The following is a 26,449-nucleotide window of genomic DNA, read 5'->3' as shown; positions in this document are numbered from 1 at the left end:
TTTTCCACATCTTGTTTTCTTCCTCTCTTATAAAGGAAGAAAGAAAAAGAGGAGGAAAAAAAACGGGCCAGATTGGGGAGTAGGGGGCGGATGAATCGTTATAGGGACGACTCATCTTTGTGATTTAATTTGAACCGAAATGCCAGAGAGCCACGCAACCTCTGCAGTGACAGAGGACAGGGAGGGGCAGGGCCTCGGACACAACCGTGGACACACAGACACAGATACACGCAAGCAGAGAAAGGCACATGCGCATATTTATACACAAAAACGAAGAGCGGGGAGTGAAAATAACAGGAGGGTGGAAAAAAATAAAAAGGAAAGTCTGCAGTGAGACTAGAAGTCTCTGCTGGTTTGACACTGAAGAAAAATAAGGGCCAGAGTGGAGACTGACTTGGGGGATAAAAAGAAAAAAAATGAGGCAAAGACCCAGTGGCTCTGTGGCTGTGAAGGGCAAAGGGAGAAAAAATTAAAAGAGGGAGGAAAAACAGGCAGAGATGAAGATGCTTGTCAGTACATTGTAAAAATGGGAAAGAAAGAAAGAAAGAAAGAAAGAAAGGAAGGAAGAAAGAAAGCGCAGGAAGAGAGAAAACACATTAAAGAATATCCACAGACCCTAAAGCAAAAGTAGAGATGGGGTGTGTGGAAGGGGTTAAAAAAGAAAACACACACACACACAAAGACACACACACAACCTCTCTCGCTCTATCCCCCTTTCTTGGTCTGTCTTTCTACTTCTCTCAGCTTGATGCCCCGGGTCAAATAACCATATCTCCATCTCAGAAGCACTTCTCATCCAGGGACTATAAAGGGAAAAAAAACTCATGCAAATGCTTGACTTGCTCATGCACACACACACGCACATTCAAACACAATTGGATGCTCTCCTATTAGCAGCTGCCATCATGGTTCACAAGTTCCTAACACACATGAGGCCCTAATTATTCAAACATCATGTACAATTATGCTCTGACACTGGAGGCCAGGCGAGGGTGGTAATGTATTCCTGCCAGATGTTGGTTAGTAGCTATTAGACTCCATCCTGACAATAGCTGGTCACAAGAGTCAACTCAGTTTTGTTTTGTTTGTTTGTTTTTTTTTGCCAAAAGTAACAAATAAATGTTTAGCATTCAGCCTGTTGTGGTTGAACAGGTGATGTCCATTTCAAACGGAGTCTAATAGATGCATCATTGTAGTGTTTCAGTAGGAAGGGTGTAACTACGAGCCGTATTAGAACTGAGATGCAATCACAAAGAAATGAATGAATTTAACAATCGGATTGGCCCCCAGGAGTTGACCCTCGCACAGTCACGCAAGTGACCTCCTCCTTCCTCCCCCAAACCTCCATACACACACACACATATATTTACACAGCTCAAGGCAAAGCAACAACCTTGAATACAAATCAACTCAAAAGGGAGATGGGAGATCTACGGCTCAATCTGAGAAGTTTAATTATGAATGACGACACACACACACACACACACACACACACACACACACACACACACACACACACACACACACACACACACACACACAGTGGAGTAGAACAACAGATAAAAAGAATTGGGGGAGCATTTAGACCTTCAAGGTTATCTTAAAGGAAAGGTGGGTTCCTGCCCCGTCTAAGACTGTGTTCAGCGCACTTGAGGCATTACCAGTGACATATGCCAGCCATTCAGGAAGATAATAATCCTTACCTCAAGCCATAACTAAACATAAAGCATTTATAACCTAATTCTTAATAATCTTTGATCTGCGACTTCTGTAAACTCCAAGTGCTGTTGTGGAGGCCTGCTGCACATCTCAGTCACTCTAATCTCTCCACTATTCAAAAAGTCCCAGAAAGCCCCATCCATGCTTGATTTTTATGTGTGAAAGTGAAAAGATGGTGGGGAGTGGATTACATTCATCAACAGATGTTGATAACCAAACAAACTGATCATTCATGAAGGCAGTCGTCTGCATATGTTTGTTGTTCTGGTCTTAAAGTGTTTTATTAACTGAATGTACAGTAGCTCAAACCTAATATACTGAATAACAAGGCACAGGTGATAGAAGGACACAGGTGGAAACAATCCACGGTGGATGCATGATGAGGTTGGGGAATAAAAGCCCAAAGGCATGAACGGAACAGGAAGTAAAACTAGAGCAAGACTCTGGAGAAAACTCACCTTCGAGGCACAAAAGAAAGAAATGAACGATAAGTGGCTAACACTGAAACATGAAAGGTAACATTAATATGTGATGACAGACCAGAGAAACTGGAAGAACCACAAAACCAGCCAGCGTAACAAACCAAAACACAACACAGACAAAACAAAACCATGACATGTCTACAGATCTGACATTTCCAATATCTTCAGTCTGTTCAACCTCACCCAAAAGACTTTTATCTGAGTTTAGTGACTGGCATCTAATGAATTTTGAAAATCAATCAAGATTTTCTTGTTGTTCAATGAACATCCTTGGCTTTCCATTATTTTCTAACCCGCATGTGCCGAGCAATAAATCCAGAGTGTAAACAGCAAATCGATCAGTATTAAAACGAATATCAGTTGCAGTCCTGTACCATTTATCACCATTATCGATTTAATGTCTAAACTTTACCACCAGCTGCCTGACAGAATGATGAAAAACGTTATAAAACTAAATGTATTATTTCATAGCATCCTGTTTTAAGCCCTCATTAGCATTACAGCACAAGGCCCGACTAACAATGCGATTATAACCCGACACTTCAAACATCAGCATGTGCGACACGTGTATAACACATTCTACAGATGGCTTTAATGCTGCAACAGCTGGAAAACGCATTGACACTCAGCTCCCTGCTTACCCCCGTATCTGGATAGGTGATCCAGCCCAGCTCTGAGGTAGACTCTGTTGTGTCCAGCAGCATCACTGTGGGACGAAGAAGCAGAGACAAAGATAAGGTTAGAAAAAACAGACAGGAAACAGTTGCGTATGCTTTCATTTTAACGCAAAGAAAACAGGCAGACGTGTGCGCGAGCTTTCAGTTTAAACTTTGATTTCAGCTCAAGAATTTAACTGAGAAACGGAGTCGGTGCTATAAAAGCTAAGTGACTGTTAAACAGAATTTGTAATCATGAGATATTCTCTGAAGGACTGAAAACCAAATAGTGTGTGAGGCTGTGAGGCCATAAAAACATATAAAACACGGATTTGCTCCAGTGAAACTGAAGCAGAAAAGCACTTTGCAGAGTATCCCTTTTGAAGGCGGTTGTATAATTAATCCTTTTTTTTCCTTTTGTAAAATACCACAAGTTGTTGGAACCATTAGTCCCATTTTCTTTGATTTTTCTCCCACCACATCCAATAAAATCCAGGAGAGCTCCAGCTGTGTGCATCTGTCAAATTTAATGACTGCTATAAAGTGATGATGCACTCTGGCACACTATTCTGGTGTTTGAAAAATTAAACTGATTGACCTGATGGGGCACTGTGATTAAAGGTCAAATTTCCCAACTTTAAAAGGCCATAACAGTTACTGTCACGATTCGTCATGTTTCGGGGGGGTTAATATGTTCTGTGTTCCTCTTTTGTTGCAGGTTTTGCTCATTAACCCTGATCAAGAGCGAAAGCACAAGAATAGCATATGAGTTTTATGCTGGAGTGTGTTTTCCCATAATTTGCTTTAAGTGCTTCAAAAAGCAAGCTAGCAAAGAAATTACACACACAGACACACACATGCAAAGTGACTTTAATGCTGAGTGTTGCGTGCTGACACATGGCAGCTTCCCACACAAAAACTGAAGCCCTTGAATTTTCCATTAGCATTCCAAAACCGTGGTGGCTGCCGCTCCTTCAGTCTGGCACAGTCTGCGCTCGGTGCTGTTCAAGAGCCACCGACTGAACGCGGGCCAAAGTTTGTCGTGTACGCAGAGGTACCAAAAACATCAGACTTCAGATTTGGATGCTTGCACAGATGGAGGTAATGGAGGAAAACGCTCAGTGCCTGATTGCATCAAGCACAACGCTAATCAACTAAAGGGCTGTAGACACGTATACACACGAGACATTGTGGGAGGCCGGCGGCATTCGCCTCTGTTTACAAATAAATAATTCTTCTCATTGTCGTTATACAATTTTTATGTTTTTGCTTCCATTGCGTGTCACACAATAATTCACCAGAGAAAAGGGGCCTCTCTTTTTTCCTGCCTCTCTCGCTGACAACCAGACAAAGGGTGGAGGAAAAATATTATCTACATAATCAGCACTCGCACACGGGCATTTGAAAAGGTTCCCCGGTCCACCAAAACACCAATAGATACATTGTGTCTCTCTCCTTCTGCCAGTCAAACACAGAAGTACCCAGTGGCACCGTGAGCACACTCAATCCTGCCGCATGCCCCAATAAATAAAACAAATAATAAGAAAACTATATTATTTGTGGCTCATGACATGAATCGACCCCACCCCTACTGTTCTCTGACTGCTCTGTAAACAGATTTTTTCGGATTATAGTCACAGATGGACACCCCGCAAATCTGTGCTTCAAGCCTTCCTTTCCCTCCTCTCTTTTCCCCCCTTTCCAAACCCCTCAGCCTGTCTATCCGTTTTCACCCACTGGCTGGTCTTTATGTCACTCTTAGTAAATTCACACATTTTTCCATGGAAGTGCTCCAGGATTTGGAGTGATATGAATTGTATCAAGAAGAGAATACAAATAGACTGTGACAGCTAAGGATTATATGCAGCCACAGGCATCAGAATAAACAGTTTTTAGTGCCGCGCACGTCTGGGAAGCTTGGCTAGTGGAATTTTGGAGGCAATTGGGATAAAATCAGCTAAAGGAAGAAAGCTAAACTCATTTTGACAGTATCCACCAGTGAGACACCTTTCATGCTTTGTTTGACTCTAGCTGGAAACGGTGTACAATTCCAGCTGTGCGTGATGGCATGCAAACTCATTATTGATTAGTTTCTTGGCCCTGTGAAAAATAATCTTCAGTTTGTCAGATTGACTAACATGTTATATGTGACCTCATTAAGCACCATTTGATTTATATCAGATAAGCAACAGACACAAATGCTGCAAAAGTGTCATTCCAAATTCAATTAACCTTCTGCTTCAGGGCACAGTCATGCATAAATAACACGGAGCAAACTATTTTTGACATTAATATTTATGCCTCTACTATTTAGTTTCTTGTCGCTGGGCCTTGGGGACAGAGGTCCTTACATCGCCTCCGCTCTTTCTTCCCGGGATAAACCTGTACATGAAGATTACATGGAGGAGCGTTCAAAGTGCTTCATGCATGTCTCGTTGCGTGACATTAGCATGTTGAATAATTCACCATGACATCCTAAGATTAGCATTGAAGTGGTGTGTTATGCACACCTTTCAAAGATTAGTTGGAGCTTGGGCACCGTGGCTCTGGTGCGCGTCTGTTTGTGTGTGCGTGAGACAACCATGAACAAAAGAGAGGGACATTTACTGGCAGGTCCACTTGGCAGTAAAAGCCCCTTTATTTAACTCTCAGACAGCCCACTCCATGTGCGCAGAGCACTACAGCATCTCCGTTATTGGTCCATCCGATGGCTGAGATGCTCGAAGTTTGTCCCTGACAGTTTGACGAAGTGCTGAGTCTGCAATCTGAGCCTGAGTGCTGCGTTAATGCACGCTGGCCTCTTACGTCCTCCTGTTCCACTCTGATTTTTTTTACTCGCTCTGCTCGATAACTCTACCTCCATTTTGTCCCTTGTCCCTTGTATCCTCCTCCTCTTTGCATGTGGATATTATTCCTCCAAAATGTGACAGTAGGGTCTGTCAGATAAAGAGAAACACTCTTCTCCGTTACTGATGGCAGCTCTGCTGTTTGTGTGGAAAGTGGTTTGATACTCAGAGAGAGAAAAGGGGGAGACAATATAGTAGACAAAGCATCATTATGGAAGGAGAGGCTGGCGGGATTGTGTTTGCGCATATGAATGTGTTTCTTTTGCTCTTTCCCCCTCTCTTTCTGTCCACGGTGTGGGTGTAAATGCTCTTCTGCCTTGTTATAGAGGTGACCTGCATTAGTTCATGAATGTCCCCTCCGCCACTGGAGTGCTCACTTCAGCTGAGTGACCCTCTCTGCTCTCTCCATCCATTTCTCTGAGTCCAACACTTTTCCTCTCTGTGCAGCCATGCATACACCGACACTCTCCAGTGCTAAGTGTAGTGCCATTGTTCATGTCACGCCTCTTCGACAGCAGATGTATGCTACTTTAACGCCAAATTTTGCAAGGCAGTGGAGCCCCTCCTGACTCACTCTGAAAAGAAATTTGCTGTAAATATTAATGCCTACTAGAGGGATCCGAGTGTAAATTATGCCTTAACACCAAAGTGAATGCACCAGCAGAGAAGACATAGTCAGCGAGCTCACAGGTAACAACACGTTACAGAAACACACTCATGCACACACACACACAAAAAAATTCCCACAGTGCCTGCAAGCGTTTTGAGCAGCGGTCAGCTTGTGTTTTGTCTTTTGTCCACTCATCCACCCATCTCCACCCTTTCTTGATACACTCCAGATGCTCCCTCCCACAGACAGTCAGTCAAGGACAAGGCCCTTACCAAACCCTCATTACAAACAACCACAGTGAGAGAGTGATACGCCAAGTCAGAAAGCGAGCAGGAGGAGGTTGGACGAAAGGAAGGAAGGGGATTAACATGTCTCCAGAAATAAGCATGCACATGTCAAAGGGAGTTATCTCAAAAAAACTGAATGAAAGCGCAGCTGCACCAAAGAGCACAAACAACCAGGTTAGATGATCAATCCCTACGTGCAGGCAGCAACAGGCACAGGTAGGAGGACACATCAAAACAACTGACTCTCTGTCTTGATTACAGCATGTTTGCTAAAGTAAAACTGGCAGACATGAAGATTTTTAAATTATAGTTTGACTTCTTGAGAGAAACAGTTATTTGCTTTCTGTCAATCTTGTTGCAATAAAAACCTGTTTTAGTTGTTCAGGCAAGCTCGCAGGCAGATTGAAATAACAGGCATTAGTGGGATGGTGGCAAGCAGCAACCACTGCAGATGAAAAAATGAAGCCAGCACAAAGTGCCAAAAAGTGCAGCTCAAATGGCTGACTCCAAACGTGACTGAATCCTCACAGACGCCATGTTAAAATGTCCAAATAAACATGTTACAGGCTGGTGCAAAACACAACAGCTGGATGGACTTTTTTTTTTCAAATTTTCCAGTTTAAAATGTATTTGCTTTTATTTTCTAGCAGTTATGCAGCCAATGTGTCACCTCAGCTAACTAAATTGGACTTTTGTTGTGTTTGTGCTGTTTGGGCCTTTTACATGTTTTTAGAACAATTATCTGACAGTTAAGAAGAAGTCTGTGCTCCAGTTTTGATGAGTGAAATCCTAATGTTTTATTTATTTAGCTCGCACTAATCAGGTATCTTTAAGGTATCCATACAGTCTATGGATGCACATTGCTAAGCTAGCTAGCTAGCGGTACTTGATAACTTAGCACTCTAAATATAGTCAGTTCTAGCTCCAAAAACCAAGATGGTGACGTTAATGGGTCTCTCAACATTCCTGGAAGAGATTCATAGTGTTTCACTTTGTTCTTCACACTGAAAGTGCCACAAAGAGCTGTAACAAATGAAAAAAAGTAAGCTTGGGAAAGAAGTTCAAACCCAGCTTACTTTCACACTTCTTCATAGCTGGCCAATCACAGTGTGAAGTGGGTGAGAATATTGTATTGTCAGTTTCAGAAAGTCACAGAAATGGTCCGACAAAGGCCTCCAAATCTGAAGGTGGTAAGGAATATATGACTAAATAAATTGTAAGTGAACTAAATTTAAATGTGGAGACTGACTCTTATGTCTGGTGTTAAATAGGAGACACAAACTGCCACTTAGCTTAGCTTAGCAATGAAGGTGGAAGGTGGGTAAAATCTGCGTGCCAGTTCTCAAAACCTAATAACAAAGGATTTGTTATGATCTAGCCTTTATTTTTGGCTAGATCTTTCAGGATTGATATACTGTGGGTCTGGCATGTTGTATTTCAAGGCCAGGGTAGCAGTTTCCTGTGTGTCTGTGTGGCACTAAGGCAAGCATCTGCAGGTTCTGATTTAATGTCTGCAGTGCAGACATGAGGGTGGCATCAATTTTATAACCTCAGTATTGTGACAAGAGCAGATAAAGGTATAACCTACTAAGTTAAAAGTATTTACTCTTTCTTTATGTCTGTATCTAATAATTTTATATTTTTTGTGTTTAATCTACGTTCACATTCACACCTGAGGTTGCCCATGGTAAACCCATGCAGCTCTTTGTGTTGTGGAAGAAGCTGGGGAGAATGTGCAAACTCCACGCAGCAAGCCTCCAATCTTGATTCAAACCCAGAACCTTGTTGCTGTGAGCTGACAGTGCTAACCACCACACCGCCATGCCACCCTGCATCTCACCCTGTAACAGCAGGGAAAGGCTCCAGCAGCCCTGAATTAGGTAAGCAGAAGGAAATGAATGGATGGATCTGTGCCATAGATATGTCATAATTGCAAAAAGTATTTGACATGCAGAAATATGACTAAACGTCATCCTCAACCAGCACACGATTAAACATGTTGCCAACTCCACTACCGAGGTATAACTCAGGTGTAACTTTCTCCTCTTCTTTGATCAAAGGACTTGATTTTAAAGTCAGGAGCAGATCAGAGATATTTCACTTTTGTCTGAGAATTTCAACGTTTTGGAAAGACAAAAACAATCGTGATACAAGTTTTTACTCATCCACCAGGTCAAAAGTGACGAATGCTAGGGGTATAGTTAGAGTTGAGCTTTGTTAAATAGGCAAATGTCACCTTTCAAATAAAGTTTCATATAATTATTTTGGCATAACAGCTTCAATTTTAAATAGTTTTCACTTAATCCAAATAAGTAAAAGTACTATAAAAAGTGGGGGACATTAACCCAACCTAAACCCTACCCCTCACCCAAACGCTAAATGTTTTGCTAGTGGCATGTTGGTTGTTAAAAGGATAATAATTCACTCGAGTGGAGTAATGTGTACAAAGACAAAAGCGTAAAAGTTTCTTCTAAACAGGCTTGACTCCTCCATTAATAGATATCCAGTTACCACCAAAAACAGAAGCCGCAAACATCATCTTCTCCACCCTCAACCCTCAACCCTCACCGCTGCCAGATGAAGGAATGCAAGAGATCAGTTTAATTCAAACCCACTGTGTCATTTCTCATTAGTGAAGCCTTCAACAGCCTAACTCAGCTCTCTGTCCGTTCGGTTGGTGCCAGCACCCAAACTGCCAGGCAACTGCTTTAATGTGAAATTCAAAACTAAAAACTGCATTCCAGTGTTACAGCAGCCCATGCCACGTGTTCATCTTTTAGTATTTTTTTATTTTTTTTGGCTCTAACTCGTTGCCTGTCCACACAGGCGTATTATCTGTGACGCTATCTGCCACGACATTGCCTGGCTCAAAGCGGAGAGTCTTGGCTGAACCTCTTATATCACAAATGGCAGATGTGTCATTCATTTTAATAAAAGTGGCCTAATGTCATTACAAAGCTCTCAGCATGCTGGAACTAAAAATAAAGCTGGGTCACAGTTAAGTGTTGTAGTGTCAATGATGGGTTGAGTTGAGTCCTCCACTTCCCACCAGCATGTGATTTCTTGGTTACTGCAGCCCCGTGCACATGCAGGATGGAAGGACGGGCGCAAGAAGCTGCTGAGGGCTTTTCGCGGCATCCGTTCTGCAGCACTCCCACTGTGACAAGCATGCCATTTATTTTCTTATCACACTTTCTCTAGTTGATCATGTCCTGAAAGAGTGGCTTATTACGCCTGGGATAGGGAGGGCACTCTGCCTAATTAATACCCAGTTAAAACCAGAGACAGCAGGAACGATGGCCCAGATGACCTTAGAGTGAGAATGTCAACATGGCTTTAAATTTATGCAGTCTGGTGTTTCAAGAAGGATTCATGTCCTTTATTTAATTTAAAGCAGCAGTAAAGCAGTATGTATAGAGTGGCTATCTAAAAGGATCTTACTTGCAGAAAAATGGCCTCTTACATCATTACATCCATAATACTGATGCATCAGTCTGTAAGCAGCATTGTAATGATGTAGCTGTCACAGTATTTGAAAGCAGGACCAAAATGCAGGACCCAGGCAGACACCAAATGACAAAAATGGACCTTTATTTAGCTGGCAGTCCAACTCCCAAAAAATAAAAGTCCAAAATGAAAACAAACCGATATCCAAAAGGCCATCATAGGGAGCCAGGCAAGATTGACAGATGCTATGACAATGCTTCACAGTGTAATAAGGGAAGTGGAAATCAGAAATAGGTGCAGAGAATAATGACAGTCACAGGAACGAGGCAAAAGTCAAAGTCAAACAAAGGTGACAACAACTTCCAAAGTTAAACAGGTAAAAGCAAAAGAACCCAACAAAGTAAAGAGAGGCAAGAAAGCAGAATAGCATAAAGAAATCAAAACAGTGGCTGCCGGTGGAAACTGCGCTACTGTTGGCTGAAGGTAGAGAGGGATGAGAAGATGAAGTCAGAGAGGCAAGCCTGCGATGGTTCGGACATGTGCAGAGGAAAGATAGTGGATATACTGGACAAAGACAGAAGGAAAAGGACGATGGCTGTAGTGAAAGAGGACATGCAGAGGGTTGGTGTGACAGAGGAGGATGCTAGGGATAGGGTGAGATGAAAGGAGATGATGCACTGTGCCAACCCCTAAAGGGAGCAGCCGAAGAAAGAAAAAGAAGAAGGAGAAGGATAGCTAACTCAAAACGTAACCAACAGGGAGACAGTAGGTTTTTATACTTTTATAGTGCTGGTGTAGGTTAGTGGTAGATTCACAGCACATTTGAAGGGCGATGAAACAAAGTCTTTCTGTACAAATTCGTTTTTTGACATTGAAATGTTTCAGATGTGATATTTAAATGGTGCTATTTGGTAAAGTGGTAACAGCTGGCTGCTTTTTTTGTAAAAAGTTATGCAAAAATTTAGGGAGATATTTTATAACATCATAAGGGTTTTTTTTGTAAAATCTTTATGTGAAGCCCTGCAATAGACTGACAACCCGTCCACTCACCCTATGATGGTTGGGATAGGCTCCGCCCATCCTCACTCCCAACCGATGGCAGGTTATGGCTGCCCCTCCCTGAGCCTACTTCGGTTTCTGAGTTTTTCCTTCTCAGTGTTGGGAAGTGCTTGCTCATAGGGCGTAGTCTGATTGCTGGTGTTTTCTCTGTAATATCTTCCTCTACCTCTTTACCTTACAATACGTATTAGATTTGGAGCTATAGAAATAAAATGGAATTGAATGGAATTAAGTGTAGGGAGTTAAAATATATTGCATTTTTTTCAGAAATGTAATTAAGTAGAATTATAGAAGAAACGTTTTATTTTACGTTGAGAGAAATGCATGAATTCATTAATCAATGTTGTCGTTAAAATAAAAAATCGATACATTTTTTGAGCAGCCTGTTGCCATCTGGTGATATTCAGAAGAGATTACCTTTTCAAGGCATGAAACAAGTTTAACTAACAGTGCAAGGTTAATTCCTGGAACTGCATAGTTCAGTGAGCATCGCTGCAACTCCGCTCGTCTATGACAGAAAGGGCCGGAGGGGCATCAGGTGTGTCTCCCGTTCAGGCCCTTCCTTGGGTGTGAGGTGTTAATCCAAAGTGAACACGCAATCCTCAACACAGATTCGTAAGGTTCAGAGGCGCCACATCAACAATGCATGTGGGCGAATGGAGCAACACTTACACATGGCTGCATTTGAGAGATGCAAATCAGTTGTCGCTCACTTGTGATTTGTCTTCATGAGAAGCGGCAAAGATTTAGGTTTTTTTTAACCTAGAGGAAACTATTGAAAAAAATGACACTTCCTCATATCTTGTGACATAAAAATAGACAATAATTCGGATTTTTGATGCAGATATAGTGTACTTGAAAAGCAGATGGCTCACATTTCACAATAGAAAGAACGACTTTAAAAATAGTTAACGTGCAGCTATATCCAGCCGGTCCAGACGTCATTTGCTGCGACGAAAGCTGAGGCAGATGCCAAACCGTCCATTCACGATGTAACTGGATGTTTCACTTCATGTGGATTTATAGGGACGCCCATGCTACTGGGTTAATACTGTATTATGTCGAGCTCTGTTTCAATTACACAGAGTCAGTATGGGCTCGTTACACTGCCCGGCCTCTCTCCTCGCAGTCATTCTGTCTCATCTTAGTCCAAGCCATCTGTTACAAGCGCGGCTCGAATCCACGGCGTGAGGCTGACATATAAGTTACCACTGTAACAGACTATTACTGACACACACCTCGCAGTAAACTAAAGCCAAAGAAGAAGATGAGCGCGAACAGGTGCAGCTCTTTGCAACATAGAGACATATCCTTTGAAAGTAATTGCGTGCTGACTGCTGACACCCTCTCTAGTGCTGGGGACAGGGTGTAGGAGCGGGAGCTATGTATAGGCCAAATCTAAAGGCATGTATGCACCTATAGCCAAACACATATGGAGACGCACACACACACACACACACACACACATATATGTATATATACACATGTATGTATATACACTTATATGTATATATACATATATGTGTGTGTGTGTGTGTGTGTGTGTGTGTGTGTGTGTGTGTGTGTGTGTGTGTGTGTTTGGCTATATATATATATATATATATATATACACACACACAAAGCCAGTTTGAGTCATCATGTTTTTGCAGGTTTCTCAAGTCAGCCCACTCTGATCTGACAGAACACTTCATAGATGGAGTCTCACTTAATTATCCATCTTTTTAGACTGTCTGTCACTCGCTCTCTTTCTCTTTCTCTCTCTCTCAGACACACAAACAGTCACTCAGTCTTGCACTTTTTAAGGCATACATTCTTTCCATTTATGTAAGCAAAGCATTAAAAGTTACCAGGAGAGAACTGGAGAAACAGGAGAAACAGGAGACACGCTTTAAGGACATCAGTGCAGAAGAAATAAAAAAAAAAGGGGGGGCAATGATAAGAAGAAGAGGGGGCCTGCGGCTGTCACATCCATGAGATCATGTGTGACACGGGAGGGGGGTGGTAGGTCACCGAGTGCATAGCAAAGAGAAGGGGTTATACGGCTTAATATTCATTTGTCTTCTGCCTTATTTCCATATCCTTTTGTTGCCGGATCTTGATAGGTCCTGGCACGCACCTGGCCCTTCCGTGCCAACAAACTACTATCTGATGTGCTTCTACAGTGGTGCACACAAGCATCTGCATGCATATTCACGTGCACTGTTGCTTTGAGACACAACACAGAGCCCAGAAAACTAAGGGCTGTCTAAGCAGGGGTAAAGCTGGTAATTATTCCGGGGGTCCCAAGGTGCAGGTGGAGGACTCATAATCCAGGGTGGCTTGACTCGTAGCGTGGCAGACTAATGTGCCACAGTTTCACACATTGTCAAAGTCCCATTAATTCCCACAGAAGCTTGTTCTTAGAGAGCTATAACAGTTGCATACTAAGTGCCCATCCTTCACTTGTGGACTTGTTTCAGGAACGTGATGAGAGCGCTGTACAAACACGGCATCAAGCTTTATGACCACACACACACACACATACACACATACACGCGCGTGCAGTCACAGGTTTGACGTGAATAAATGCAATCAAAAGTTTGGTTCTTACCTTCCTCAGCTGAGTTAGGCTGGAAAAACAGACAGAGAGACAGAAAGACACTCCACATCTCCACTACAGAATGACACTGACAGGGAGAGAGGGAGGGAGAGAGTATGAAAGAGAAAGAGGGAGATAGAGTGAGTGTGTGTGACAGAGCAAGAGGTGGGGGGGGGGGGGGGGGGGTGGAGAGGGGGTGGAGTCTGTTTGCTCCCTTTATCTAAGAAAAAGAGAGAGAGAGGATGGGGGGTGGATGGATGAATGGATGAGGGAAGCAGAAAAATATTTACAGAGCAGCAGATACAATAAGTACGCTGCCAAGTGAGGAAGTAAACAAAACACCGTTGTCACAGAGACAGGAGGAGAGAACGAGTGAGAGGAGGAAAGTGGGAGAGAGGGTTTATTTTCTTATATGGGAGAAACAAAGACAGAGAGGAGAGCCGACAAGAGAGTGACAGAGAGCGAAGGGAGAGAATTAATAAACAAGTTTTTCTGGTCTTTAAAACAGCTGTCTAGACACGACTAACGGCGTCCATTGCAACGCTGGCTGGCAGGCTGTGGCATCCCTCTCATGTCTGGACACTGTGCTAACCCGCATTTTTTCAAGCTGTGGCATGTGAGAGTGACCAACTTTTTATTTTTTTGCTGTTTTTCTTGATCTCACTCAGCTCAGCCTTTATGGAAAATGAATATCATTTAGACATGTTTTTTGGGACGCTCGCCATCCTTCATGTGGCTTCATGCTCTAACACCCCTCCACCACAACCACCACCCTACTCTCTCAGACACACTCCTCGCCTCATAGGACAGCTCATCCAGACAGTATGCAGACTCACACTCAGGCGCACACACACACATCTGAGCAGCCCTTCTGGTCTGTGCACGCCACTAGCTGGCCAGCCTGCAGTACTGCAGCTTGTTGATGGGCTTTCATGCTCCAGTTCACTGCTGTGAGTAACTGCTGTGGACTCTTGCAGGGAGATGTGCTGTGTGGGTTTGACACAGTTAGATGGCACCATTCCCAGCCAGCCGGGGGGCCCCTTACCAAAGGCTGTGTGCTTCTTCGATGGGCTGAGGTACACAAGGTAAAGCCAAACAGGAAATGGAAGATTATATTGTATAGCTAAAGCGACCAATCAGACTGAAGCTTATCTTGTCCATCGTCAGAAAATTTTTGATATAAGCAAAGAAGGGAAAAGGGTAATTTCAGCTTTCACTCAGAGCAGGTAGCTTTACATCTTGGATTTAGCAGATTTTTATGCCAGATGGCCCTCTGACACAACAGCCAAGGGATTTGTGTGTCCTCATGGAATCAAACTGGGCACCTTTGTGCTTGTCAGACAAATATGTAAACATCTACAATTGACTTGTGTGCCCCACTAGGGGAGAAATTTCAATCTCAGTCTGGTTGTCCACATATAGGTGCTTAGAAATGAGATCACCCTTTTGGAGCACAGGTATGGGGTTTAGTCTGCCACACAGACCCGATTCAGTGTGACTCCGATCATTGTGAATAAATGATTAATCTGCTTAGAAATCATGGAAAACTGGAGTCGCTAACAGCTTTTAATGAATTCAGTGTGATGCAGGCACGTAAACAAATAGTGGGATGTAAAATATCTGTAGCCCACAGGTACTCAGCAGATTCTTCATCTGTCAAAGCATTATGGAAATTTGAGCCATGATCGCAGCTTAAACTGAAGACGGATAATGTATTACAAGACTAATGACGAAAACCTTTAATATCAACTTTCGCCTCAGTTTTGTCTGCGAGCAAATTCTAAATGAAGCATCGTAATCAGTGTCTTTTTGCTATTCTGAAAAGCGAGTCCCTTTGGATGTGACCTCACAAACACGAGATCAGTGATTTAAAAACAGATCACAGGAAGTTCCCTCTGCGTCTTCTGATTTGATTTTTGAGCTCGTAACAAAAATGTCAACACAACACCCAAATGTATTATTTAAACCCGATTCATCAACAGCGGCGCTCGTGGCTTGTGTTGTAATACCGCGCCTCACAGCTCACTGAGGTTTTTCCACAGCGAAACGAGAAGGAAACGCTGCAGTGGAGAAGTGGTTGCCCGATGGATTACCACGGAGCGACAGTTAACATTAAACATTCATGATAACTAACTGGCTTTGACTTGTGGCCTTATAAACTCACAAAACTTATCATGTTCACGCTCATTAGTCAGGTGGCGCTTTTCCCTTGAAACATGTAAAACTTTTTCTTCTTGGTTTCTCTAAGCCAAGTGTCTCGCACGAAATGCAGAGCAGCAAAGGTCATCTCTAACTCTGACACACGCTCAACTTGGCTAAGTGTTTCTGTTTATTTACACAAACAAAAAAAGAGATAACAAAAGAGCAAAATATACATATTAAAAATGTGAAAACTGCAAAGCAACACAACTGCATCTGATACAGTGACACTAGGAGTGCAGAGTGCAAGAAAAATCAAGGTGGAAGTAACAGGTTTCACAGGACAGGTGAAAACCGCACACCTCTCGAGCACGTGCGACACATTTACATGTAACGGGCGCAAACAGTATGCGCAATCATTATTCAGTAGTCTGACTGCCAAAGTGCTAACATAACCCTGTTAAGCTCATCAGTTTGTGCACACCCAGAAGAAGATGCTGCTCTGCAAACACCGACACATCATGTGCTGCAGCAGCTGATCAGTGTGCAGTAACTGGAGCCTTTACAATATATTCACATCATTTCAAACAGTTAGAAACAAATGCAAACAACGACTCTTCGGTTCTAAAATAAATACAATTCACGTAGTGTTTTTTTAATTCAACATCGTCAAGCGTGTGTAATGACCTGTTTTGACTGAGATGTGTGTTTAGTTATCAGTAGACCACAATGTGCTTCTACACATCCCTCAAATGAGGTAACAGTTTCACACTAGCAAATACTTTAAAACACTGCTTTAAAACTGTATTTTATTTTACGACCTACTTTGCAATAGCTGCTTCTCTCAAATGCTCTACAGATGTGGAAAGAGTTTCAAGTGCAGTGGTGGATAAATATCCTTTCTGTGCTGTAACAGTTGGGAGCTATAAACATACACAGTTGGCCACCTGAGTTTCTAAAATCCAATCTGAGCTGTAAACGCCAGCATTTTTTTTTCTCGTTCTACTTTGTACCCTGCAGTGAAATCTGCAAACTAAAGAGGTAAGCTTTTGTTTTTTTGAGAAGCCTTAAAGAGGCTTTGTTCAGGCTTGGCGGTGCTGGACTACGTCTCTCTCATCCTCATACAAATATTACATTTGATGCAGACAGCTCCGGCTTACAGAACTCGCCTTGTTTTGTTTCTTTCTCGGCACAAAAGCTGTCGCATCCAAACAGCGGACAAGCAGAGACATCCTCTGCTGTCAGGGTATGTGGTGCTACTGCTGGATGAGAGGAAGTCTTTGTTTTCTACATACATAAATATATTTATTCAAAATCTATATGGACCTGAAGTGGAGAGGAACTGCTGCTAAACCCCCCTCAGTGCTTTTTTTCTGCCTCAAGGCAGGCAACAAGGCATTTCAGAGAGGACAGCAAGTCAATCTTTTCTTTTTGGGGGGTCAAACAACCGAACTCCAAATCCGTCTTTTCAAGCTTGACCTCAATACATAAACCCCCAAATCCTGCAACCTTTTAACACTGTTGGTAGCTGAAGACCTCACACAGAACATATGCTGATCCTCTTATAAGGTAAAAAAGGATGGGAGCTGGCACCGGAAATGTCAACAAACCTTAAATACTGGTAATTCATTTAAGTGTAGACCGTGTTTAAAGCAGGATTAAAGAGGAATTCAGTCCATTAATTAAGCATTTCTAGCTGGGAGTGATCTTTAAAAACACTCTTTCATTTTTTTAAAAAGGCACTTTAAAAGCACACATATAAAATACCAAAACTTTTTTTTTTTGCATTAGTACACTGAAATGGCTTCTTCCAAACACACACCTTTCATTATTTCTGACTTATGCAATATAACTTAATATGTAAATATAAAATAGTATATATAATAATAGAACTTTTACACTAGCTATGTGCAAGGCCCATGTTTGTCTGCTTTGTTTTGCACCAAATCTTCCTTCGTATCTTCTACAGTTTTTCATTTTGCTTCTGAAGGAAGATTCACCATGGGAACTTTTTCTGTGGGGGACATCGGTGCAGGCTCTTTGTTTTCAACCACAACTGCCTCAGGCACCGGGGAGCGGGAGGGTTTTTCCACCCTGGCGGCGAATCCCTGTGCAATGTCGTCAAAGGTCCTCCCTTTTGTCTCAGGGACTCGTAGGTAGGTGAAGATGAAGAACAGGATGAGGAGGACCATGAAGATGATGAAGACGTAAGGGCCACAAATTTCCTGGGAAAATCAGAGGGATGTTTGTTATGAGACAAACTGGAAGACGACTATTATTTGTACATGTGTGTGAATGTGAACATTTTCTGCAGGGATGATAAATGTGAAAAATACCTCCAGTCTAGGGAAACCCAGCCCCACCAGGAAGTTGGCAGTCCAGTTTGAGAAACCAGAGACGGCCATGGCTGCAGGTCGGGGCCCCTGGGAGAAGAGCTCAGCCACGATGAACCAGGGGATGGGACCTGGACCCATCTCAAAACTGGCAACAAAGCCAAACACAGCCACAATTGCCAGATAACTTAGAGATGGGGTGGTCTTCTGCTCAGAGAAAGAAACAGAGAGCATGAGGAAAAGATGTAATGCAGCAGCAATAGGCTGGCTTCTCATTTTTATTTTACAATGACGAACTCACCACTAAGGACAGGGAGATGGTCATGATCAGGGCGCAGATGGCCATTCCAGCCAGTCCAATCAGGTGCAACGTCCTGCGTCCCGCCCGTTCAACCAGGAAGAGCTGGAGTTCAAAGAAACACAATTATCAACTGACATTCAACGTAATATTTAACCTGTACTAAATTAACGAAACCACCTGCGCACTCAGACACTTACAGAGACAACAGTAAACACTGTGTTGACGACTCCAGCGCCGATGGTGGCGTAGATGGGCTCAGATACACCAGCGTTACTAAAGATGCCTGTGGAGTAGTAAAAGACCTGAAAGAGGAAATGAAGGAAAAGTCAGTTAATATTGATTCTGATTAATAAAAAGTGCTCAGAACATGATTTGATTGCACATGCATCAGTTTGTTTTAGATTTTTGGCAGATCAAAAAAACAAACAAACAGTTGAAGTTGATGCTGCAGATTTGGAGCAAGACTTGCATTTGAGTCTAGCAACATGAAAAGAAGTGAAACAATGTGAACACTTAATTAATACTATCATATTTAGGGTATTTTTCTTTTCCATCACAACAAGACTAACAGAAAGTTTTGTCAGTTTTTTTTAATCATATTGTAAGTTTTTGTAATTATGTGTTTATTTCCGGGTCGGGGATGAGTTCCTGCCCCAAGTGGAGGAGTTCAAGTATCTCGGGGTCTTTTTCGCGAGTGATGGGAGAAGGGAGCCGGAGATCGACAGACGGATTGGGGCTGCAGCTGCAGTAATGCAGATGCTGCACCGGTCTGTCGTGGTGAAGAGGGAGCTGAGTGTAAAAGCGAAGCTCTCAATTTACCGGTCGATCTACGTCCCTACCCTCACCTATGGCCACGAGCTGTGGGTAGTGACCGAAAGAACGAGATCGCGGATACAAGCGGCAGAAATGAGCTTCCTCCGAAGGGTGGCTGGCCTCTCCCTTACAGATAGGGTGAGAAGTTCGGCCATCTGGGAGGGGCTCAGAGTAGAGCCGCTGCTGCTCCACATCGAAAGGAGCCAGCTGAGGTGGTTCGGGCATCTGACAAGGATGCCCCCTGGGCGCCTCCTGGGTGAGGTGTTCCAGGCATGTCCCACCGGGAGGAGGCCCCGGAGCACACCCAGGACACGCTGGAGAGATTATATCTCTCGGCTGGCCTGGGAACGCCTTGGTGTTCCCCCGGATAAGCTGGAGGAGGTGGCTGGGGAGAGGGAGGTCTGGGCCTCTTTGCTTAGGCTGCTGCCCCCGCGACCCAGCCTCAGATAAAACGGATGAAGATGGATGGATATGTTTATTTACTCATACATTTCTGTTTATTTTCTATTACACTCAGTTTTTTCCTCTCTCTCTCTCTCTCTCTCTCTTTTTGCCTCCTCACTAACCCCTGATATATTATCTGATTCTCTTGTAACAAAATTCTCCTTTATGCTCAGCAGCTACAGTCGTCACACAGTGGCTTTAATAGTTTCTTTCCTCCTGCTGAGGCTGGAAACAAGGTTGCTGAGAGCAGTGAAAGTGCAAGGATGCAAGGCAGAGTTGAGTGGAAATTCTCCACGTGTAGTCATTTGACTATAAAAAATCTGATAAATATACGTTTTGGAACGGTTGCACAAAAAACAATACACGTAGCAGCGTGTAAAACTGCACCAGCGTCTTTCTGGTGAGTGATATGGGTTATGTTGCAGCCTTTAGCTCCAGGCTCCTTCACAGTGATTGTCAGGTCAGACACAGCAGCTGCTAATGAATTTAGTCAGCCCGGTTACATGACCTTATTAACAAAATAGCTATTAAATACCACTGTGCTTATCTTCTTCCAATCAGCCTCAAATTATTCAACTCAATCTAACATTGCCTGAAGCCAAGAAGCACATCTTCTTACGTGCTTGTCAAAAACATTTGTGCAATTTCAATGAATGCTCCTTTAAGCATTCGTGGCTAACGTTAAACATTGCTTTTCTCACATTACACTTTCTCCCAGTTTGACATGTGCTAAATATATCCCTATCACGTCGCTGTATTATAGGATGTGACGTCTACTCACAGCGTTGATGCCAGACAGCTGCTGGGAGAGCTGCAGGATAATAGCGATAATGATTGGCTGGCGATAGTTTGGCGAGCGGAACAGTTCTAAGATGGTCACTTTCTTTTCCATGGCCATCTTCATCCCTTCTTCCTTCATCTCTTGAATGTCATCATCCACGTCTTCAGTGCCACGCAGACGCACCAGAGCTACAAAAAGTAAAACAGATCAAAGAAATAGGAGGAGGAGGTAAGTATAAGTAAGAAAAAAGCAGCTCGGAGCGTTATATAACAAAGTAAAGTTTCCCACACATCATTAAAAATCAGTCAGAGTCGGTCTCACTAACCCGACGTTGCCAACTTGGTTTGTAAGTATGCAAACTGACTTAAGACTGACCTTTTCTAGCCTCCTCCTCTTGTTTGAGAACAATGAAGAGGTAGCGAGGGCTTTCAGGGCAAAAGGGCAGCATGATTGTCTGCAGTACGGCAGGCAGGATAGTCAGAGCGAGCAGGAGAGGCCACAGAGTGTCTGAGCCCAGCAAAAACTCCAGACCAAAGATCTGAGGAACACACAGCAAAAATAATGAGGGAACGAGGTGCATAAAATTGACCCATTTGAGCCAATTTACTCCTTGTATATGAAATTCTTCTCTTTCAGCTATGAGTACACAGACACACACACACACACACACACACACACACACAGGTACGTGCAGAAAAGTGTGAGCTCTCCAGTGTTTTTAGCTACACTGCCTTTTATCAGAGCAGTGTCTGTTTCCTCTTTCATTATACACACCGTTACACACGGCTTATAAAACAGGATGTGTTTCGTTTATTTATGCTCATCTAAATTTCGGTACCTGTTGAGAGTAAATGTGACCTTCTATAAAAAGGAAAAGATTATTATGTCGGTTTGCATGTTTAGTGTTGAGCGTGTTTGTGTACCTGTGCCACCAGGATGCCAATAACTACACCCAGCTGGTGCAGCGTGCCGAAGGCTCCGCGGACAGCGGTGGGAGAGATCTCGCCCACGTACATGGGCGTCAGACCCGTGCATAGACCGCAGAACACACCGATGATGAACCGGCCAATTATGACCATCTCAAAAGATTGACTCAGAGTCGCCAGTCCCATCATACCGCCACCCAGTAGAGCCAGGATGTTGTTCATCAGCATGGACTTTCGCCTGGTAGTAAGACACAAAAACAGAAGTGAAATCAGAGTCTGTATCGCACTCTCAGTAGTAGATCGTTTGGTCGCACCACCACAGTGTTTATCTTTGATTTTCTCACCTGCCAAATTTGTTAACCACTGCTCCAACAGAGAAGGACCCGATCATGCCTCCCACGCTAAAGATGGCCACAGCAAAACTCCAGACCAGAGTAATTGTCTGTGACTGAAAAGGCTCCCCGTATCGGCTCTGAGACACATTAGAGAAAAATGTCCGCAGTTTCTGAAAAAACAAACAAAAAAAGGTTGGAGTGTTAAGATTATTATTATTTCATGAAACATCAGTAAAGTCTACCAGATGTAGTGGCACTTAGGGGGTGTTTTTAACTCTTCCACATGGGGGCAGTATAACTTTTACCATCCTCATGAGAGCATACAAATGAGAGCAGACATGTAGGTCAGGGGCATCCAACTCCAGGCCTCAAGGGCCGGTGTCCTGCAGGTTTTAGATATCACCCTGGGTCGACACACCTTAATTAAATGATAATCGTGTAACTAACGATTCGATAACTAATCGTAAGGCTGGTGCTCCAGTCTGCATGCCAAGGTATTCTTGGGCAATCCCTAGTTGCTCACAATTTTTAACAAGAGTGTGAAAGTAGAAAGCACTTAGAAAAAAAGTGCTTGTATGAATGTGTGTGAATGGATGAATGTGACATGTTACATAAGGCACTACATAAGAACCAGTCCAGTTATCATTTTTGAAAACGTAGGAAAAACTGTGCATGAACTCAATCAATCACACACCTGCTCGGGTGCATTGATGACGCCGGTGTTGTAGCCAAATTGTAGGGAGCCGATGACTGCTGTTGAAACGCAGTAGAGAAGGTAAGGCGTCAACTTCTTCTTGGGCTGTTGAAAGAGGAGAAAACACAGAGTTATTATCTATCGCCACAATAAATTGCAGATGAAGCCTCTCTCCAATCAGTCCCTCAGTTTGAATGTCCTCTTCTGGGCTCTACAAAGCTTTCGTTGTTTACAGTCACACTGGTAATTACAAACAATGAGCCTTTCTCCATCTGTTCTCGCTTCTTGTTTTCGCATCGCTGCATTAGTAACTGTAGGCCCGCTGCAATGCAACAAAGCACCATGATTTGTGGCTCTGAGGTATTTCCCTGATAAGTAGCTAAAGACACCCTGAGAGACTAAGTCTGAATCCTCTTGGGAGTGTTTGCTCCTGCTTGTTTCAGAATTAAAATGGGCTTAGCACATACTAACAAGCTAATACACCTCACATTAATCCCTTACACTGGCACGGTTTGCTTGAGGAGTGACATTTCCAATATGTAAAGTCATTCTGCTAAGGAGAACTGAGGTTTAAATGACGCCAAACTTCAGTCATGCTGCGTGTGGGCAGCATAAAGAGAAAATGTGACTCTCGATCCAAGTTTTGGTTTGACTTTAAAACTAACCTAACGATTACATCCTTACAGATTGTTACATAACAATCTCTAAGAACTGTTGCAAAAGCTTTCCTTCATGTCTCCGATCTAATGAGCAAATGCTAATGTCCAAACAGGCTCATTAATGAAAGGAAATCCATGTTAATCAAGTTTAATCCATCTAGTTTTGAAATCTGCTGCTTATGCAACATTAACTCGACTAAGCAGCATCCGTGAAACATTCATCAGATGGATTAGGAGCCTGTTTTGTACAGTTTGTCAAGTCAAAAACAGACACTTTTAGAAACAGTCCTGCCAAGATAAGCACACAGACTTGTCCATTTATCATACATGATATTACTGTCTGGACAGATTAAACATCTTGAAAGTTTTTGAGAACAGAGTGCCTCAATATTAGCAACATTGACTTCTAAACAGCTGCTCACAGACTGCCTCAAACAAGCTGCCCGTTTTTGCATGTGGTTAAGCCTTCTTTCAAATGCTACATTTTTACAGGAAACCAAATGCCTGTACTATCACCAAAACAGGAAAATGCTGGTGCAATGTAGTTATCTTAAACTGCCACATGACAGTACTTTATAGCACTCATATCCAGTGTGCTGTAGTTATCAAAAATATCGCATGGCTCAGAATGAAACATGCATGCAAGAGGAACTGATGAACCAAATAAAGACAGAGGGCTGATAAGTGACAATATTTCACTGAGACTGAGGCTGCACGCTGCTCTGCTTCTCACTGAGATATCACCGCTTAAAACAAGCTGAATGTACAAGTGTTAGGGAATTAGCTATTTGTGACATTCAATAATGTGTGGGGTCTGTGCGGTTGCAGTCAGTCCTGCTTTTAATGAGGACATACGTTGGTGAACTAAAGACAATTTCACAATTCATGTTAGTTCTAATTCAAACTGAGACTTTTAGATGCGAGGGAAGAAAAGGTAAAAATGTTGGAAGTGACCTCATTTTTGAGAATAACAGTGACATTAGCACTGCGTGATCTGAAGAGCAAATGAGTAATGTGTGTCCGATTGTGGAGGAGATGGAGGCTGAGTGTAGCGGGTGCTCCTGGGTGCATGTGTAAACGTGTGTGTTACCTAAGATGTGACTTTAAAATCACCCTTAAAAAAATCCCCTCTTACTGGGGCGTGTCCAGCTGAGCGCGGAGCATTACAAATCTTACAACCATAACGCATCTGACTCTGGGTTGTATCGACTTGTCCCGAGGCATGCGGTTGTACAGTCATGCATTCACATGTTTGTTTATGCATGTGCCATTTGTAGGTTACTAGTAACATCAGCAGCCAAGCCCACAGTGTTGCTCAATATCTATTTTTCTTTAATGACTTTGGAGTAGAATTTGCATACCAGTCCAACTTTGGTTTGCAACTAAGGATTCAGCTAAAAGAAAAAAAGAAAGCATCAGTCTGCAGCTGCTTGAACTTCGCCTTCTGAACTCGACTCTCTTAAATTCTTGTCTTACTGCTGACTGATCTTTCCTCTCACATTAATCATTTAGTAATAAAATATTAATAAGTACATGCAGTTAGACTAGATTGAAGCCTGTCTTAAAATAATAATAAAAATCGGAAAGCAGAATTCAGCTTCCACATTCATACTATCTTGCAATTGTCTGCCCTGTCCAAGATTATGTAAAGAAAAAAGTTAGGAAATAACCATGAAAATGAAGTAACTGCAAGAAACGTCTTACAAAAGAGAAACCGCAGCTATGCTTTGCAAAATGCTAAGTTCAGAGGTAGCAGGGAAGCAGGTGCATTAAGCTCATTTATATGAGCAATAACACTAACTCCTCTGTGCTGCACGTATCAAAACATTGTGCCATTGTTATAAGAAGGTTGCAGTCGAACTGCTATGCCCTCATCCCACCTCTCTCCAAGTCAGGACGCAATAAAAACAAGGAACTATGACATGCTCAAGTTCAGACTTGCCAGCCAACAGTCTCGACTCCCAATCACACTCTCTTACTCATGTCCTGAAGTGCTCAACTCTCATCCACCACTCCTACTTTTGCCAACATGGAAAAATACAGAAAACCAGCAGGTCTATTGTATAAGGCTCACTCTGACTTGCCTCACATAAACTCATCCTTTGGTGGTTTTTTGTAGTGAAACTCAGCATCCGTTCCAGCGTAACGCATGTGGCTCATTGTCAAAAAGGTTCAAATTGATTTCTGATAATGAAAATGAATGCCAATGAAAACAATACCAGCGACACTTATACGAGAGCATAAGCGAAAGACTATGATGTTCACCTTGTCATCATCCAGATGCTGCATCCTGATCTCTTCTGTTTGATGTTCGCAGAAAGGACAGCGGGAGTCTTAATTCTTTATGCGCACACCTGTGTGCAAGCAGTCAGCAGGAAAACCTAAAAAAACAATAAGCAAAGCAAACACACACATTAACATATTTTGATCAAAATCCAGAATCAGACAATCTTTATGGATCTTGAGGTTTACAAAGAAAAGAAGCCTCTTATATATATTAAGAGCTATAAAGTACATACCCCTAATGGATTCTGTTAAGGGAGAGTCTATGCGCAGGCAGTTGAGACACTTCTCGGCACTGTGTGAATCTGTCAGTTGTGATGGAGAATGTGTTAGAGCAATGACAGCAAGTCCCTCCCTCTATTTCACTCTGTTCACCCTCCACATGTTCGCTCCCCAGTTTTAAAGTTATAAAGAGTGAAAAAACTGATATAACCTCATCTTTCCCAATTAAATTACTGCCCTGCCTTATTTCTTATCCATATTTTTTTTTCTTATCCATATAAAGCACAAAATAACGCATCAGTGACGTCTACAGAGAACATTATAATAACCCATGTGATGCGATGGAGCCGGAGATGATGCTGAACTGATGCCCGGATTAAAGTTAAAAATGTTTACACCCAACAGGCTATTTTAACACTTTTATACGAGCAGTATCACTAAAGAATATAACAATGAAGTCCAAGCAAAGTAAATCTCTTTACAGAACTAAATCACATAAATGAATCAGCAAAGCAAGTTTTAAAATTAAAGTTTTACCGCTTTGTTGGGTTTGTGCCAGCCTCTGTGTATCCAGTTTATAATAAACCTCGTGTCTACACCTCTTATGTATCTTCAAAATTAAGTCCGCCTTCCTATCGGGGTGTGTTTTAAAGAAACCTAGACGCGCTTGGCGGCACGTTGCCCTGTCTTACTCATTGTTGACGAAAGCACACGATGCGTAGTTTCCGATCTGGGCCGATCACTTGTTAGGAAATCGCACAGCCGAGCTTCCGCTCAGCTGCAGAGAGAGAGACAAAGGGGTGGATGGGGTCTATGTGCTCCTGACCGCGTGCGG

The 26,449-nt window shown here is 42.7% G+C and overlaps 2 protein-coding genes across 2 annotated transcripts in view; both read right to left on the bottom strand.

Annotated features, from left to right (window-relative positions):
- The window catches only part of ephb6 (eph receptor B6), a 44,062-nt gene extending 30,253 nt beyond the window's left edge, over nt 1–13,809 (bottom strand). Inside the window, exons 1-2 of the mRNA XM_082550771.1 lie at nt 13,697–13,809; nt 2,843–2,907 (exon numbers count right to left, since the gene is read on the bottom strand). Of these exons, the coding sequence (XP_082406897.1) occupies nt 2,843–2,907; nt 13,697–13,754 (123 nt within the window). The 5' untranslated portion in view covers nt 13,755–13,809. The remainder of the gene's footprint in view (nt 1–2,842; nt 2,908–13,696) is intronic.
- A 2,183-nt stretch (nt 13,810–15,992) lies between these two features.
- slc2a3b (solute carrier family 2 member 3b) lies at nt 15,993–26,449 on the bottom strand. The gene is made up of 12 exons (XM_082551112.1): nt 26,152–26,449; nt 25,629–25,697; nt 25,375–25,490; nt 22,451–22,555; nt 21,766–21,926; nt 21,419–21,659; nt 20,871–21,033; nt 20,496–20,683; nt 18,655–18,759; nt 18,458–18,559; nt 18,160–18,363; nt 15,993–18,048 (listed from the first exon to the last, which is right to left on the bottom strand). Exons 3-12 carry the CDS (start codon nt 25,396–25,398, stop codon nt 17,797–17,799), a joined length of 1,545 nt encoding a protein of 514 aa, XP_082407238.1. The 5' UTR covers nt 25,399–25,490; nt 25,629–25,697; nt 26,152–26,449; the 3' UTR covers nt 15,993–17,796.

Source organism: Aulonocara stuartgranti (genome assembly GCF_965226115.1).
Source record: "Aulonocara stuartgranti genome assembly, chromosome: 11".
NCBI lineage: Eukaryota > Metazoa > Chordata > Actinopteri > Cichliformes > Cichlidae > Aulonocara > Aulonocara stuartgranti.
This window is presented reverse-complemented; position numbering and strand designations above follow the sequence as displayed.